The 14,645-nt window shown below is 40.7% G+C and overlaps 2 protein-coding genes across 2 annotated transcripts; one reads left to right on the top strand and one right to left on the bottom strand.

Annotated features, from left to right (window-relative positions):
- Window positions 1-275: 275 nt before the first annotated feature.
- On the bottom strand, window positions 276-4,523 carry LOC111324526 (uncharacterized). Its single transcript, XM_022928113.2, has one exon. It carries the CDS (start codon window positions 2,769-2,771, stop codon window positions 1,308-1,310), a length of 1,464 nt encoding a protein of 487 aa, XP_022783848.2. The 5' UTR covers window positions 2,772-4,523; the 3' UTR covers window positions 276-1,307.
- Window positions 4,524-5,092: 569 nt separating this feature from the next.
- On the top strand, window positions 5,093-7,078 carry LOC111324521 (uncharacterized). Its single transcript, XM_022928107.2, has one exon. It carries the CDS (start codon window positions 5,093-5,095, stop codon window positions 6,779-6,781), a length of 1,689 nt encoding a protein of 562 aa, XP_022783842.2. The 3' UTR covers window positions 6,782-7,078.
- Window positions 7,079-14,645: the final 7,567 nt, after the last annotated feature.

The raw sequence follows: 14,645 nt of genomic DNA, 5'->3' as shown, positions 1-14,645 counted from the left end.
CCGCTCGCGCGAAAAAAAAATTTCTGGCGAAGCGATTTGCTGACGCTGTCAGCGTGCACTATCGGGATTTTGAGCACGCTTACAAATATTGAATTTCATTGCGCGGTTCTGCTAGCTATGTTCTAATGATCACCAGGGTTGGGTCGGATGTGTAGAGCAAAGTCAAAATCCCGCTCTCTGATTGTGACCCAGAGAGGGTGAGAGCAGGTTCCCCTGCTTGCCTTAATTATTCGATTGTCCACAGCTTTCCTGTGTGAGTTTTTTTCACACCTGCGTAACTTTTTAAATCAATAGTATCATTTATTTAGACAAAAATCGCAAACCGTATTGAATTATGCTGTTTCATTCGCTGCCGAAAACTGTTTAAAACGACCGGTTTTATCAGCAGGTTTTTTTAAAATATTCCACATAGGATGCATCGGTCCATTTCACGGAATAGGTGAATTGTGAAGAGTGGGAGGCTGGGCAAGAATCTGCGAAAGCAATTTAGAAGTCTAATGCGTGACGCTTTCCGCTGATGTCACTCCGATTTCCAAAAATGTTCCAAGTACTGATGAAAATTACCGAAGCTTTATTTTGGAATCCACATCCACAAAATGCAAGTCCGTTTTACTGAGTCGATATGTGAGGCTTCTGATTGCTTGATTCTTTGACGCCCATGAGTATCTGGCTCTATTTTCTCCATACAATATCACCCCTAAATAAAACATCAAGATCAGGAGAATAAAGAAAATTATCACCAACTAAAAAAGCTCTTGATTATTAAACAAATTCTCCTTGTCAGCACCTCAGGAAATGTATGAAGGTTATGCATACTGATGTTGGGGGGTAAAGAGTTTAAAATATGAAGCGCGTGTTATAACGGGCCCGTTTGACATAGATTTCTCCGCGTTAACAAATGAGTATGCAACATCTGCTAGCTAAACGACGATTCCAAAAATGAAAATGTATTTATCAGTTAATTCCAAATTCCAAACTCTCTCAGCTCCAGGCCCCCTCAATGGCTAGATTCGGTTGCTGAACGGTTGCTGATTGGTAGTTTTGTTTTGATGTTGCTTTCTTAGCTGGGAAAACAATGCGATTTACAGCCAAAAGAGTGGAACGATTCGTAAATAACTTGCACTGCTGAGAGCCAATCAGATTGCAAAGATCATCTGTGATTTCAAAATAGATGCAATAAATCAAGATACCACTCTCTTATTTAATCGCCTATAAGATTTTTTTTATTCTGGCAACCTTTTGGCTGGATAATTTATATTCATATCACAACATCAAGCTAAGTGTTAAACATTTCTAAGACTGACCGATTAATATGAATTCCTAGTACAATCGATCAGTTCGAAGTTCCTTCCACGCATTTTTACGCCATTTTGGATAAGAAAATCACGAATAATCCGGCTGGACACTATAATATACCAACAGCCTTCGTGTTCCTGACAGATGAGTTTAATAACTCCCAGCTGAACAAAACCTTCCAAACTCTCGGCTATTTCCAGTGTTGAAACATCGGGAAAGTTCTTCTTCCTTTCACTACGTTGTGCTGTAAAACCAAGCTTGTGTAAACTTTCATCTTTTGTGCTCGTTTTGTCGTGGGAATGCTCGATCACAAGAACGGAAGATTCACGCTCATCTTCCGAAGCTGAAAGACAATTGCCTTTCGAAGATATGTTTGTTAAGCCTTTTTCCCTGTTTCTTTGTTTTTCATTAGGTTTCCGAGGTGAATTTGAGGTGCTTTCCTTGTGGTTGTTGCTCGTTGTATTTCTGTTGCTGCTTCTCGTAGTTTTCCCACCGTCAGTGTGTGGAAATATCTCTTCCTCTTTTACTCCTGATTTCAAAACTTCTTTCACCCACTTAGAGTCTTTTTTGCTCTTCATTGATTTGATGTCAAATATTCCTACGCTGCTGTTATGAAGCATTTTCAAGAAATTCGTTTTCGGTTCTGGCATCAACGGGCAGGATCGCGATCTCAAGTGACGATGGTTGGTTTGCGATTTTTTACGGTTATTTTTATGTTCTCGACTCTTTTCTGATTTTCCAGTTTCGCCATCTGTAAGAGTGAACATCCCCTGCCGGACTTTCAAGAAACTCGCATCCAGTCCTGCTATCGGAGGTTGAGCCCTCGATCTCGAGTGATGACCACTGGTTTGCAGAGGAGCAGTCGATTGTTTTCGGTTATTTTTACGTTCTTGACTCGTTTCTGATTTTCCAGTTTCACTACCTTCAAGAGAAAACGTCCCCTGCCTGACTAAGGGGGCCGCAAAAGATACCGTTTTACTTCCTTTTGTTTTGTGATTTGATTTAGTGGAAGTCTTCACAATTTTTCTGTAACAATATCTATTAGTATCTGTGCTATGGTCAATAGCAAGTGACGCTGGCCTATTCGTTTTATTCTTGGCGGGCTGAACATCTTTCTCTTTAGCTTTTGCACCATCCATGGTAACATCGAGCCCCTTCAATCGAAATTTCGATCTGCTGACAAGTTTTTCCTTCTTGGTTTTAGCCCGCTTGTAAGCTGTGTTTCCATGCCAACCATCGTTGTGTTTATCGTAGTTATGTGAAAATCTTCTTGGACTCGGCAGAAACCGAGGCTCTTGTTTGTCAAAATCCACCAAATCGACTTCGCCTAGAATTTCCGACAAGTCCTGATCACCAATCTGAAATTTCCTATCACAGCCAATACAGCCTTTCCCAGTACACAGAATATTCCCTATTTTCGTTAGGTGGACTCGATCTCTTGTGTACAATGGAGCTGTCGATATAAGCTCGTTCATTGTTTTCTGACTTGTAACAGAACACCGTGAAAACGAACCGTCGCCTAAGCGAGAAACCTCACTTCGCCTGAACACAGCCAGTGGGTAGAGAAATAAACGTTTTCTCGTAAAATCTGTCTTCCAGTCTAAAACTGCGACTGAAAACTCATTCAGTAGAATTCATATATATATATATTATAGTTATACTCTTTTAGTCGAAAAACAAGGTGTTTTAAAATTTATTTTCAGTGCTTTATGATTGGTGAGTGCAGACACCTGCCGTTTTCAATAGCGATCAGTTAGCGCTTTGATTGGGCAAAAATTTTACTTTACGTAGTGCTTTTACGAAAAGGGTTAAAAACACGGCACAGTAAGACATAACAACTAGCTATTTACGCAAAATATGTACCGTCACTTTTGCGTAATTATGTATTTGGAGCGACGTATAAAGGTTTAATAATCACACATAAAGCATGATAAATTTTTTTTCGCGTATGGAGTGCTGTCGTTAAAACTGAAATACCTTTCCTAGAATTTTTTCTTCGATCCAAATGCGAGCTGAAGATAGTAAGCTATCAAACTGCACGTTGACACGCGGGATAACGCGCGTGGATAGTGGCACTTTAGAAGGTTCGAGCATTGTCATGAAGTAAGCCGCTTTTAGAAGTATCTAATTTATCAAAAATATATATTTCAAAGCTTCAGTAAAAAACTTCTCACAGTGTGCCTTTTCCGCCCAAAAATTTCTCGGCTTTAGCACATCTTTCCCCAGAAAATGATAAATATAAGGTGTGAAGTTCTAAGCAAAGTTATCAGAAAAAAACAATAATGAATAACAAAACCCACGTTTCAACGTCTGAGAATAAGTGACAGCTAATTGTTATAGAAATCGCAAAATAAGATTTTTGTATAGTCCGTCTGAGTGGTCAGGAACAAAACAGAAATAAAACGTGCGGGAATATAGTCGACACTCCAATTCAGAGAATGCTTTTTTTTTTTCAGCAATTGTTATCGTTGTTAATTAAGCGGCTCCTGAACTTTTCAAGTCAATTCTACCTGTTAAATTTTTATTTCAGTAATACGGGTAATCAGCTTGTCGCGACTCTAGCTTCTTTCGCGAAGAAAGAGGAAAAGCCTTTTTGTCCTTTTTAGCATTCATATTTTAAAACTCGTTGGGCAAGATTTTTTCAGAGCCTCATACTTCATTATGTACACAGTTCTTGGACAAAGAAAAACAATCGCGAAAACAAAAGAAAGCCTGTGCGACTACTTAAATTCTTATCGCCTTGTGACAGGGGGGCCGCCTTAGGGGCTCACCACACAATGGGTTCCTGTTAGTGACGAGTCTCCTATACATAACCCTATTCCAATTGATGAGAGTTCATTCCATCAAAGCAACCTAATTCATTTTGCAGAATGTAGCAAGCGAACCACTTCTTTCCCGCTTCTGAGCAGATAGTTTTTAAATTCCGAGTGGTTCAAATCCCGTACAGGCCTAACTTTCACTATTGCTTAAATAGTGCCTAACTGCGAGGATCGTGCACATATACGTTTCATAACCGCAGTTCAGATATATGTATTTCATATATTCGTTGTGATTGTATATTATATCGTAGTATCCGAACTTTTACCAGTAGCCCTCAAAATTACTACCTGACCCGACAGTTTCCAAATCCACCACAATTTTCCATCGTCTAGAACCTTATCGTTTATAGAAATGACATCAAAACTAAAGCGGAATAACAAGGCGCAGCCGAGTGCTTTCACCGCACTCATGCATTGTATTTGAGAACGCTCAGTTTTCCTGACAGCGTTCATGACAGCTGTCAAACGTTGATGGGATTATGGGGAAGGGCAGGAATGATTGCGTGACGTGACAAGCCTATGACGTCCATATGATGGGCTAGCTATCAAAAGTGTTCTAACGTTTCCTCCTGCGGTCTAGTGCTTTTTCCGTGAAGCGAGTACGCATCGCAGTGAAACTTCTATCATATGAGAAAAAATTACTTTCTAACGTCGTCCTGGTCGAGAAGAAATCGGAGGCTTTCATGACGCAATCATTATTGTTTGGAGGACTTACGATTGGCTTTCGATGATCCGTTTCCTAAACACAGCGGCTGTTTTGACTTTTCAGTCATATTTCCACCATTTAGAATTCTTCAGTATTCTTGATGTTACTCTAGGAACTCTAACATATTATTGGGACAGCTTGCTTTTGGATGAGGATAAATGCACCTGATGATGATTCAGTAAAGCTGTAAATACTTTCGTGAATAATCTCACCGTCTTCGTCCTGTACACTTTGCGTAAGTGTTCATCCAAATTTCGAAATATTATGTTCTATGCTTAAGTTACAGTACAAAAGTCGTGAGGACATGGCAAAATTGTCCGCATGTTTGAGGCGACATAAACTAAAACTATTAACGCTGTTGCTTTTGTGCTCGGGTGTTTGCCATCTTCTAATTTTGGAATTCACTAGTAACAGCAACTCAAATTCTGTGCCTTTACAAACGCTAAATCTCACCACATTGGACAAACGCGATGGAAACTCAAGCAATGTGGCTTCTGAAAATGTAAACGATCTTCCCAGTAGCGTTGCTTCTTTAAAGCCCACTTACACCGGAGAATGGCAAAATTATTTTTCTTTCGTCTACTCCAACGGTGGATCAAGCTCATCGACCGTGACGGATGAAAATAATCGCTACGTGATGGTTCTACCTTTTTCAAAAACAGAGGAGAAGGCTTCTCACGACTTGGCGGAAGACGATAAACTCTCCCTTCAAAAATTGCATGAATTTCTCGATGTTATGGTCGATTTCGACGGTGCAACATGTTCTCAGCCGTCGACTGGACACAAACAAGCGGGTTACGAGTACCGGGAAAAACTTTATAATCAAAGGAAGAATTCGCTGGATTCGTCCTGGTGTCGATTTATCACAAAGAAATGGAGCCTTCATATAAGAAATACGGGTCCAGTGCTAAATACACATCTTCGAAATAAAACGTCAACAAATTTATCCTATTTAAACAAATTTTCGCTTTCGGACTTCGCGAACGGCAAAATGATTACGTACCAAGTTTGTAATATTGCGAAAGGCCCTTTCGTAATGAGAACAGATGTGTTCCATCGCACTGGAGGATTGCTCAACGGATTTGGTAGAATGGCTTTGCTCGAATTTTTTCTTCGATCGAAAGGCGAACTAAAGATAGCAAAGCTAGTAAATTGCACGTGGACACGTGGGATTACGCGCGTAGATCGTGGCACTTTAGAAGGTTCAAACTTTGTCCCGGAGTACGCTGCTTTTGGGAATAAATTCAATATTCTTCGCATCGTGACGGACAATCGAATTGAATGGACAACATGTATTGCAAACTGGAAATTATGCCCAGAGAAACCCTATGTTAAGCCAACAGAGCTTCCTGACGTGGCAGCACCGATTTGTTGCGGCGTTGTTTTATTTCAAATGCTGAAGGACATCACGTGGGCACTGACTCAACTAGGTGTAGAACATCGGGTTATTTATGGTACACTGTTAGGCGCAGTTAGAAGTCAGACTATCATACCTTGGACATGTGATGTTGATATTGCGCTTCCGAAGGCTGACTATAGGAATGTTTCAACCTATTCATCTGTGGCAGAACTTTTAAAGACAAATGGCTACCATTATTATTTAGGGATGTCTTTTATGGGTATGCCAAGGGGCCACATGCTGATGGGACCTTATATAGAGGTTGATACAGCTCCCTTTTTTCATGGCCCTGATGATTTAGAAGGTAGTAATTTACTATTTAGCAGCAAAATAGAGCAAGCCATACAGGGTATGCTGCCTGTTGCATCAGGCTGGAGACAACGTCGTTATGTTGACTTTTATGTTTCCCCTTCAGTTTGGCTGAATGGATCGGCTCTTGCTACCATTAACAATGAGAAATTTATTACTCTGAAGGACATTGACTATGAGTTAACAAATTGGTATGGCAAAGGTTATCTTCAACCAGCCCTTCGAGGAGAATGGTTTGGTTACTCAGACTAACAAACTACTATTGTTTCGAAGCTTTACTCCCTGATTTTAGCACAAATACCATTGCTCACTTTTTCATTTGTCACTGCTCGTAAGGGTGTGTAAATTTTCCCCCTAGTACATGTAAACAACTAAGATTAAACGGTGCTAGCTTTCACAAAAATGGAGCTAAATTTTTTAATGTGTGGTTTTTGAGTCCACCCTAAGAAAAACAGTCAAGTGTGTTTTTTAATACAAGTGATGTCACCAGGAGATACTGAAGACACATTAACGTGAGCATTTACTTTAATGTATTGTTATAAGGTGTTATTTGTGTGATGATATGTTAGCCTCTGTATTAGTGAGCACCCAGTTTTATCAGTTGTTGATATGCACCCACTCATCCTCTAACGTAGATCAGTAGTTAGTATCCAGTTTTTATGGTTACTGCCTTCTCTGGAGAGGAAGCCACAATGTTGTCCTGTTGAGAGAGTGGGTGCAACAATAGAATACGAACGACCTCAGAGCCCACAAGGGAGTCTGCCGAGTTTCACCCGATATTCCCTGCTCATGGCTTGTGTTTGTTTCGGATCATCTCCAGTCGTTCAACCCTTGGTGGCGATTTCTTCGAATCACTTTGAATGTTACACAGCTGTTCACAATAGCTCAAAATCTTCCATAAAACCTCCATTATCACCAGAAACAGAACTAGCCTCTTTTAGGCAAGGGCCACTTCCAGTCCAGGTGGAAACCACAGAAAACCTGAAAGAAAAAGGAGGAAACCAGCAAAAAATAAACACTGCTGATGATATCATGTCTAAACTTCACATGTTACAGGTAACTCAATTTGAAGACTTTATCCCTACACTAATAGCTTACCTTGTTGCACAGACAAGTTGCTTCAAAAGCGGTAGGCTGGCAAAATTTACTCATTGTTGGCAAAAAATCACCTCAGACACTGACATTCTTCAAATAGTGTCAGGGCAATACATTGAATTTGAAACTTAACCTCGTCAAACACACCCCCCTGCAATGAAATGTTTTAGTGCAGAAGAAAATGATACCATTTCTAAAGAGGTTGCCAACCTGCTTGAGAAGGCAGCTATTGTTGAAACCAGTCATGAACCAGGGGAGTTTATCTCTCCTGTTTTTGTACGACTCAGAAAAGACGGATCCCACAAAATGATCCTCAATCTCAAAAACCTGAACAAGCATGTGCAATACAACCACTTAAAAATGGATACACTTCAAAGTGTAATAAGTCTCATGATGCCTTACTGCTTTAAGGCCTCTGTTGACCTTAAGGATGCCCATTACTCTGTCCCTATTGGGGTTGCACACCAGAAGTACCTTAGTCCGAAATATCCCGACTAGGTGTCTTGTATGAGGAGTGTATGAAGCACGGTACCCTCTTGCAAATTTTGCATGTTGCTACATCCTTCTACAACACATTTTCAGACAATATTAACTACAACCTTCCCAAACAAGTGAAAATGTGTGAAAAACAGACTTGCGTGTTCTCGATTTGGCGTCACATTACCTGCTAGAGCCATTCCTCTTTAAACTCGGTCGTGGGGCAAGATGGCAACCGATTTTCCGTATTTTGACTGGGCAAAGAAAATTAAAGATTTGAGCAAATAAAAAATTTTTGCACGGAAATACTCCAAAAAATACCCTTATTTCCTTAAGCAAAAAAAAATTGGGGGGTTTGGGTGCACTTTAAGTGACTGTTTTAAGTACAAAAGATTTTCAGAATTCTGTATTTTGGATGGTAGAGAGTTCCAAGTTTTTGCTTCATTGTATCGGAAAGAGGACTGGTATTTTGCAGTTTTTGCTATCTAGAGGTAGACAAATCAGATCTTTTTTCCTGGTATTATAATTATGGAAGTGTCTAGAGAATTGAATTCGTGTAGCAAGTATTCTGGGGCTAGATTGTTAAGGCATTTATAGACTAACATACAGTTTTGATAGCTTCTGCATGCCTGTAGGCTGGACCATGAAAACATGAAATGCAACTCGCTCTCTTTACTTTTCCTACATTCAATGATGCTCGCAGCACGTCTCTGTAGCTTATCAAGGTAGTCTTTCTTTGTGGCACTACATCCATCCCATACACAGCAACAATAGTCAAAGAGTGGTAGAATCATCAAGTTCTACAGTGTAGTACAGACCTCATGTGGTAAATTATGTGGAGACGGAGTGGTGCAACTGTTAATACACTCAACACTGGGTCAAAAGGTTCAGGTTCAAGACCTAGCTGGGTTTGTGTGCAGTTACGTTCCTCAATAAGGCACTTTGATCTTAAAATGCCTCTTTCAACCTTGGAGTAGAAATGGGTTCAGAGGCGATCTGTCAGGGGAAGCCGACAAAATTCTTGTGGGGTGACCTGCAGTGGACATGAATGCCATCCAGGGAAGTAGCAATACTTATAGATGCTTCATGCTACAGAAACCAGGATAACCTGCAGCTTGATGGGCCACATGCCTTGAGTGCAGACTTCACCCACTTACAAATCTTGCAGACATTACCCCCCAGAGACACACATACTGCCACCTAATGTGTACAAAATCTACTTTAGCTACATATCTTCTGGGTTAGGGTTTCAAGATTGAGATTCAGAGATCTTCCTTAGTATGGACTAAATTGGAAACCTATAGATCCCAATATTTAAACTTTTAAGTGAAAACATTCATGAATATAAAGAAAACACAATCACATTTTATGCATGGCTTTGTTACAGTTCAGCTCAGAAGGCTAAAAATTTAAAGTAAATCTATACTGACTTTTTGACTGATACTTCACGTCTGACAATTGTGCTATTCATGGAATACATTTAAACACCAGAAATACGTTTACTCGAATTGTAAAGGAGTCTAAGAAAACAACTTCCCATTTCTGTCTTGTACAGCTTGAAGACCTAATATTTTTCAGACCTATACTTGAAGAAATTAACTTTGGAATTGAAACATCCCATGGATGCAGTTTTTGGTTACTCATTAACACTGGTTTGACAGTAATTGACTTAAGTATAAGAAACCTTGTTCCTTTTTCCTTGTGCATGCTGTTTATGCATCCTTTTTCAAATAAGAGGGGCATGGGGATTTTCAGTTTTGCTGTTTTGCCTAATTCTTTGATCGGTTTTTCAGATTTTGTCAGCACAGTTTACAGTTTGTTCGTTTAGAAGCATTTCAGTTTTTGTCAAATTTACAACATCCCGTAAAATATAAAAAAATGAGCGTATTGGCATATCAAAATAAACCGAAAATATTGCAGGTTTGCTTCGCAACTAAAGGTACAGGGACAGGAACTAGAGATAAAAAATTATGATTCAATATGCCCGTGGAGCAGAGCTCACCTTCAGTATTTTAAAATATTACTGTCTCACTTTGTCTTCATTTTAGAGTTTTCCAGCCGCTTCAATGTCACATTTTCCGCAGAAGCATCATCAAACAGAAGATAACATACACTGAAAGTCACGATATCTCTATAAAACTGCCATTTTTGCTCCTGCCTTTTCCGGCCGCCATATTGTGTTTACTTTCTTCTAGATCCTAGTGTTTTTCGTTTGTGACGCAAATATTGCACCATACCGATGCCATACGCATTAATGCATGGTAACACGCGTGTAGACCCGTTCTGGCAGATTTGGACCCCCCTCCCCCCGTCCAACTCCGCTGGCGGATTTGGACTCCCCTCCGCGATTTTGGACCCCCGACAAAACTGAGTGAAAACTTCATCTTTAGATTCGCGAGCAAAAGCGGTGAGGGTTAAGGTCTAGGGTTGGGGTTAGGGTTTAGGGTTAAGGTTTTGAATTTTAGGGTTAGGGTTATATGATACAAACGATGTTTAAAAGAAGAGTTTAGTAGGGGGTCCAAATCTGCGAAGGGAGGGGTCCATATCCACTAGCAGATTTGGACCGGGGGGTCCAAATCAGCGGGGGGTTCAAATCTGCTTTGACACTGGCAGTCTGTGAGTGACGCCGATGCGCTGGAGGAGCTCCATGAGTGAAGCTCTCGAAAAGTAGGGCCTCACTCATGGAGCTTCTACGGTACATCGGCGTCACCCCAAGAGTTCCCCGCGGCGCGCTAACAGCAATTTTTTTTCCTTGTTTTTTTGACTCGCTCGACAGACTTCGCCGCAAAGGAGGAACTGCTCGCATTATACGCGACCACGCCTAGATCTTTTCTAGACACCATACAATCCCCGCCTTAAGTACCAAATAACTGCATTTTTTAAGAAACATTTTTCATGTCCATATTTTCTATTGTTGTCAATTTGACTGATATACATTATTAGTATAATTTCAGAGCTGAACAAAGAGTTTCCAGCAATCTGATTGGTCGAGCGGTTCCTTATATGACGCTATATAAACCGCTCCGCGCGGTTTATATAAAATGTTAAACTAAAATGTTAATAAGTGTTACTAAAATGTTATGATTTTAGAAATTTCTCTGTTGTTCAGCTTTGAAATTATACTAAAACAATTATTCGCCTCAGGTTCGGTGAATATTATCGAATAATCCCCTCGACTTCGTCTCGGGGATTTTTCGACGATATCACCTCGCCTTCAGCGAATAATTGTTAAATAGTGTAATTCTGTTCTGGTTACATATTCAAAGATTTGCAGGTAGAGTGTGACACGTCGCCGATGCTGAGTAATCAGCAATGTTGCCTGATATACTTTGACAAGACTCACCTTACAGGTCGTAGAACTTCGTTTGTGAAATTGCATCCATCAATTTACATCCGATCTGAATTTTGCGAAAGCAACAACTTAAAGCTGCTAAGTTGGAACCTCGAAATGTGATGATGAAGCAAATACTGTAATTGGTATCAGATCTATCGGAATAACATCATTGATGTAATTGGAGATCTGAAGGGGAACAATGAACTCGAATTCTCGCTACTGGAGTCCCTACAGCGTTTTTCATTTTCCTTAAGAGGCCAGTCCTGAGAATTCAGTGTGACATCGCGACATCATTCACAAGTTGACTGTTTCCTTCAAGTTAATGTTTCTCTCGAGTTGATAACGCTACCTGTTTATTATGTTGTGAAGAGAATGATATCGTGTTTTTAATTATTAACACTGGAGCCACCGTGAAAACAAAGACAGTGTTGAATTCATGACAACAAGCCAATTCGTCGAAGCTTTCACCTTCGACTTCCTTTGTTTCGTTTATTCATAGAACTTGAGTCTGATCTCCAGTGCACGCTGGTGTCATTCAATTGCAGACGTGAATTCGAAGTTTTTTTACCACATTTTCGCTTGTGGGATTTTGGGCACTAACGTTAACGGTTATTTTGGGATTTTGGCCACTAGTGGCTGTTTCGCGATTTTGGCCACTAGTGGCCGTTTACCGATTTTGACCGCTATTGGCCGTTTCGCGATTTTGGCCACTAGTGATTACTTTGGGGTTTTGTCCACTAATGGCCGTTTTGGCAATTTGGCCACTGGTGGCCGTCTTGCGATTTTAGCCCCTAGTGACTACCTTGGGGCTTTGGCTACTAGGACCACACGTGGCCGTTTTAAGATTTAAGCCACTAGTGGCCGTTTTGGAATTTTGGCCACTAGTGGTCGTTTTGGGCTTTTAGCTACTAAATATTCCAAAGTTCGATGACACAAGCAAAACTTCTTTGCAAACTTTTAAGTACTCCTGTACCGTTGCATTCAAAATCTCTCTCTTCTCGCAAGCCTCCTCCCTTTCAGCGTTGCAGGCCAATTCCCCTCTCAGCTCATCCTGCGCCTTAAGCAAAAGTTATTTCGCCAATAACTGAGGCCCTGTTGGGGGTTTTGGGGATAAGGGATAACTGGGCATATAATCTAACGGATGAGGTATAAATAAGAAAATAACAAATAAAGGATAAGCAAATAGTTTTAGGGATGGTATGATTAAGATCGGGTTCCACATTATTATTCTCACTTGTTTCGCAATTTTTCCGCTTTTTTCGGTAGTTTTTATTATATTACCCATGACCACCTATGTTCGGTTATCGTTCATTTACCTCATTGTTATTAATCAGTTTAGGTTAGTCCCAAGCTTTCTGAGTCTCCTGTCCATGTCGGAAAGCGCACGTCAAGGCAATTCCGTAACTTTAAATGGGTATAGGACAAATCGTGTTTAGTTGCGAAAATTAAGAAACGACCCTCGTCTCAAATGATTGCTAATGAAGCACCTTACGGTGGCAGCTTGTAGAAACAGAGACCGAATGGACAGATAACCCAGGCCAATGTTGATTCTATCAGACATTTTGATCCCAGAGAGATTCCGGCTTCACTAGAGGGGAAAAGAAAGCTGTTTTGACCAATCCGTCTGTTATATGCTTTGGGCCACATGGACAACTATTCCTTGTCGATACGAGCAAAGGCGAAGTTTTTTCAGCCCGACTTCATTATCCTGTTGATGTGACGTACAAGTGTAACTGTCTCAACAGGCCACTAGCTGTTGTGTATGGAGAGGGAGGTTGTATACGTTGCAGAATACACTGGAAGCAAAGTTTCCGCCGATCATCATTAACCTGGAAGCTAAAACGGTCTACAATCCTGAAAGAATAACAGTCAAAGAGACGAAAGTGGTTCTCAAAGATCATCAAAGGCCATCGTTGAACAAATCTGATTGGGTTTCTTCGGATCCATTTTTGGTTTGTGGGATTTAGTCGATGTTTGTTCGAATTCAGTGTCTCACCTCTGTATTTCAGCATAGTTTTCGATTTGAACGTAAGTGGTAAGTCGTCGAACGTTCTCTCATGTGCATGGTACTCTAGGGTGCGTAGTGATACAGCTAGACTCATGCGACGCAATCAGAGTGTGCACACCGCCTGGATATTAAGTAATTAGCAATTGACATTCCCGCTGTGGAATCTAACTGAGTCACGTTTCACGTTACGCTGGAGGTTCTGTATTTAGTAACAACCTCGAGCATGAAGATGCTCTGTCTATCAAAAAATACATTCAAAGAAACATCATGTAACAAACAAAAATTGAAAATTAATATAATCATAATAATAACGTTAAGAATTTTTCGCAATATTCTGTCTAAAAACGAGTTTCGTTTCCCCTTAGCACTTTTTCCAACAAATGATATTGTTGATAGTTCCGTTCTGCACGAATAAAGGGACAAGATAATTTGGTTTCATCAACGGAGTCAATAAATGTAAACTGGCCACCGAAAACAGTTTCTTAAGTTGACGTTTGGAGTAAACGGTCCGTTAGCCCTTCGTCAGAGCGAATGAAGACGGGTAACGCTCGAGACGTCAGCCGCCCAGTTAGCCCAATGGATAGTACGCTGGACTGTTGTGCGGGAGGTCGAGGATTCGAGCCCCGGCCGGACCAACACTCAGGGTCTTAAAATAATTGAGAAGAATTTGCTACCTTTCTAAAATATCAAGAAATGGTTAGATATTCTAGTCTTCTCGGATAGGGACGAATAAATGGAGGTCCCATCTCCTGCAGGATTGGGGTAGACGTTAATTAATTTCCCACACACGAGGTTACTGTGTGATGGATGTCCTCCCCTGGAGTGGGGTGGGTGGGAAGGTGGACTAGCTCGAATGGTACATATGTTCCCTTCTAGTCCTTCCCCACTGCAAATAATGCAGTGAAAATGGAAAAATGGAATAAATTTAGGAACAACCTCGTTCTCAGGGTCTTTTATCTTCCCGCTCCCGGGAGCAAGAGAAGAGGGGGCGGGAAGATGAGAGACCCTGAGAACGAGGAAATCGTTACGGTGGCCTATTTACATTAACGACTCAGTTGATAAGTTGTTATACCCCCCCCCCCTAACCGACGCAGCACCACAGACTTACCCCGTTTATTCATATACCAATAAGGTAAATTATCAACTCTGTTGATAAAACCAATTTTTTTTTAATACTCCTGATTCCATCGACGCAGCACGAC

The sequence above is a fragment of the Stylophora pistillata genome, chromosome 4 (assembly GCF_964205215.1).
Source record: "Stylophora pistillata chromosome 4, jaStyPist1.2, whole genome shotgun sequence".
Classification (NCBI taxonomy): domain Eukaryota; kingdom Metazoa; phylum Cnidaria; class Anthozoa; order Scleractinia; family Pocilloporidae; genus Stylophora; species Stylophora pistillata.
Note: the sequence above shows the minus strand (reverse complement) of the source record. Positions and strands in the feature narration are given on the sequence as shown.

Coding starts and splice junctions, on each gene's coding strand:
- LOC111324526 (XM_022928113.2), bottom strand. CDS start 2,771: ATGAACGAGCTTATATCGACAGCTCCATTGTACACAAGAGATCGAGTC.
- LOC111324521 (XM_022928107.2), top strand. CDS start 5,093: ATGCTTAAGTTACAGTACAAAAGTCGTGAGGACATGGCAAAATTGTCC.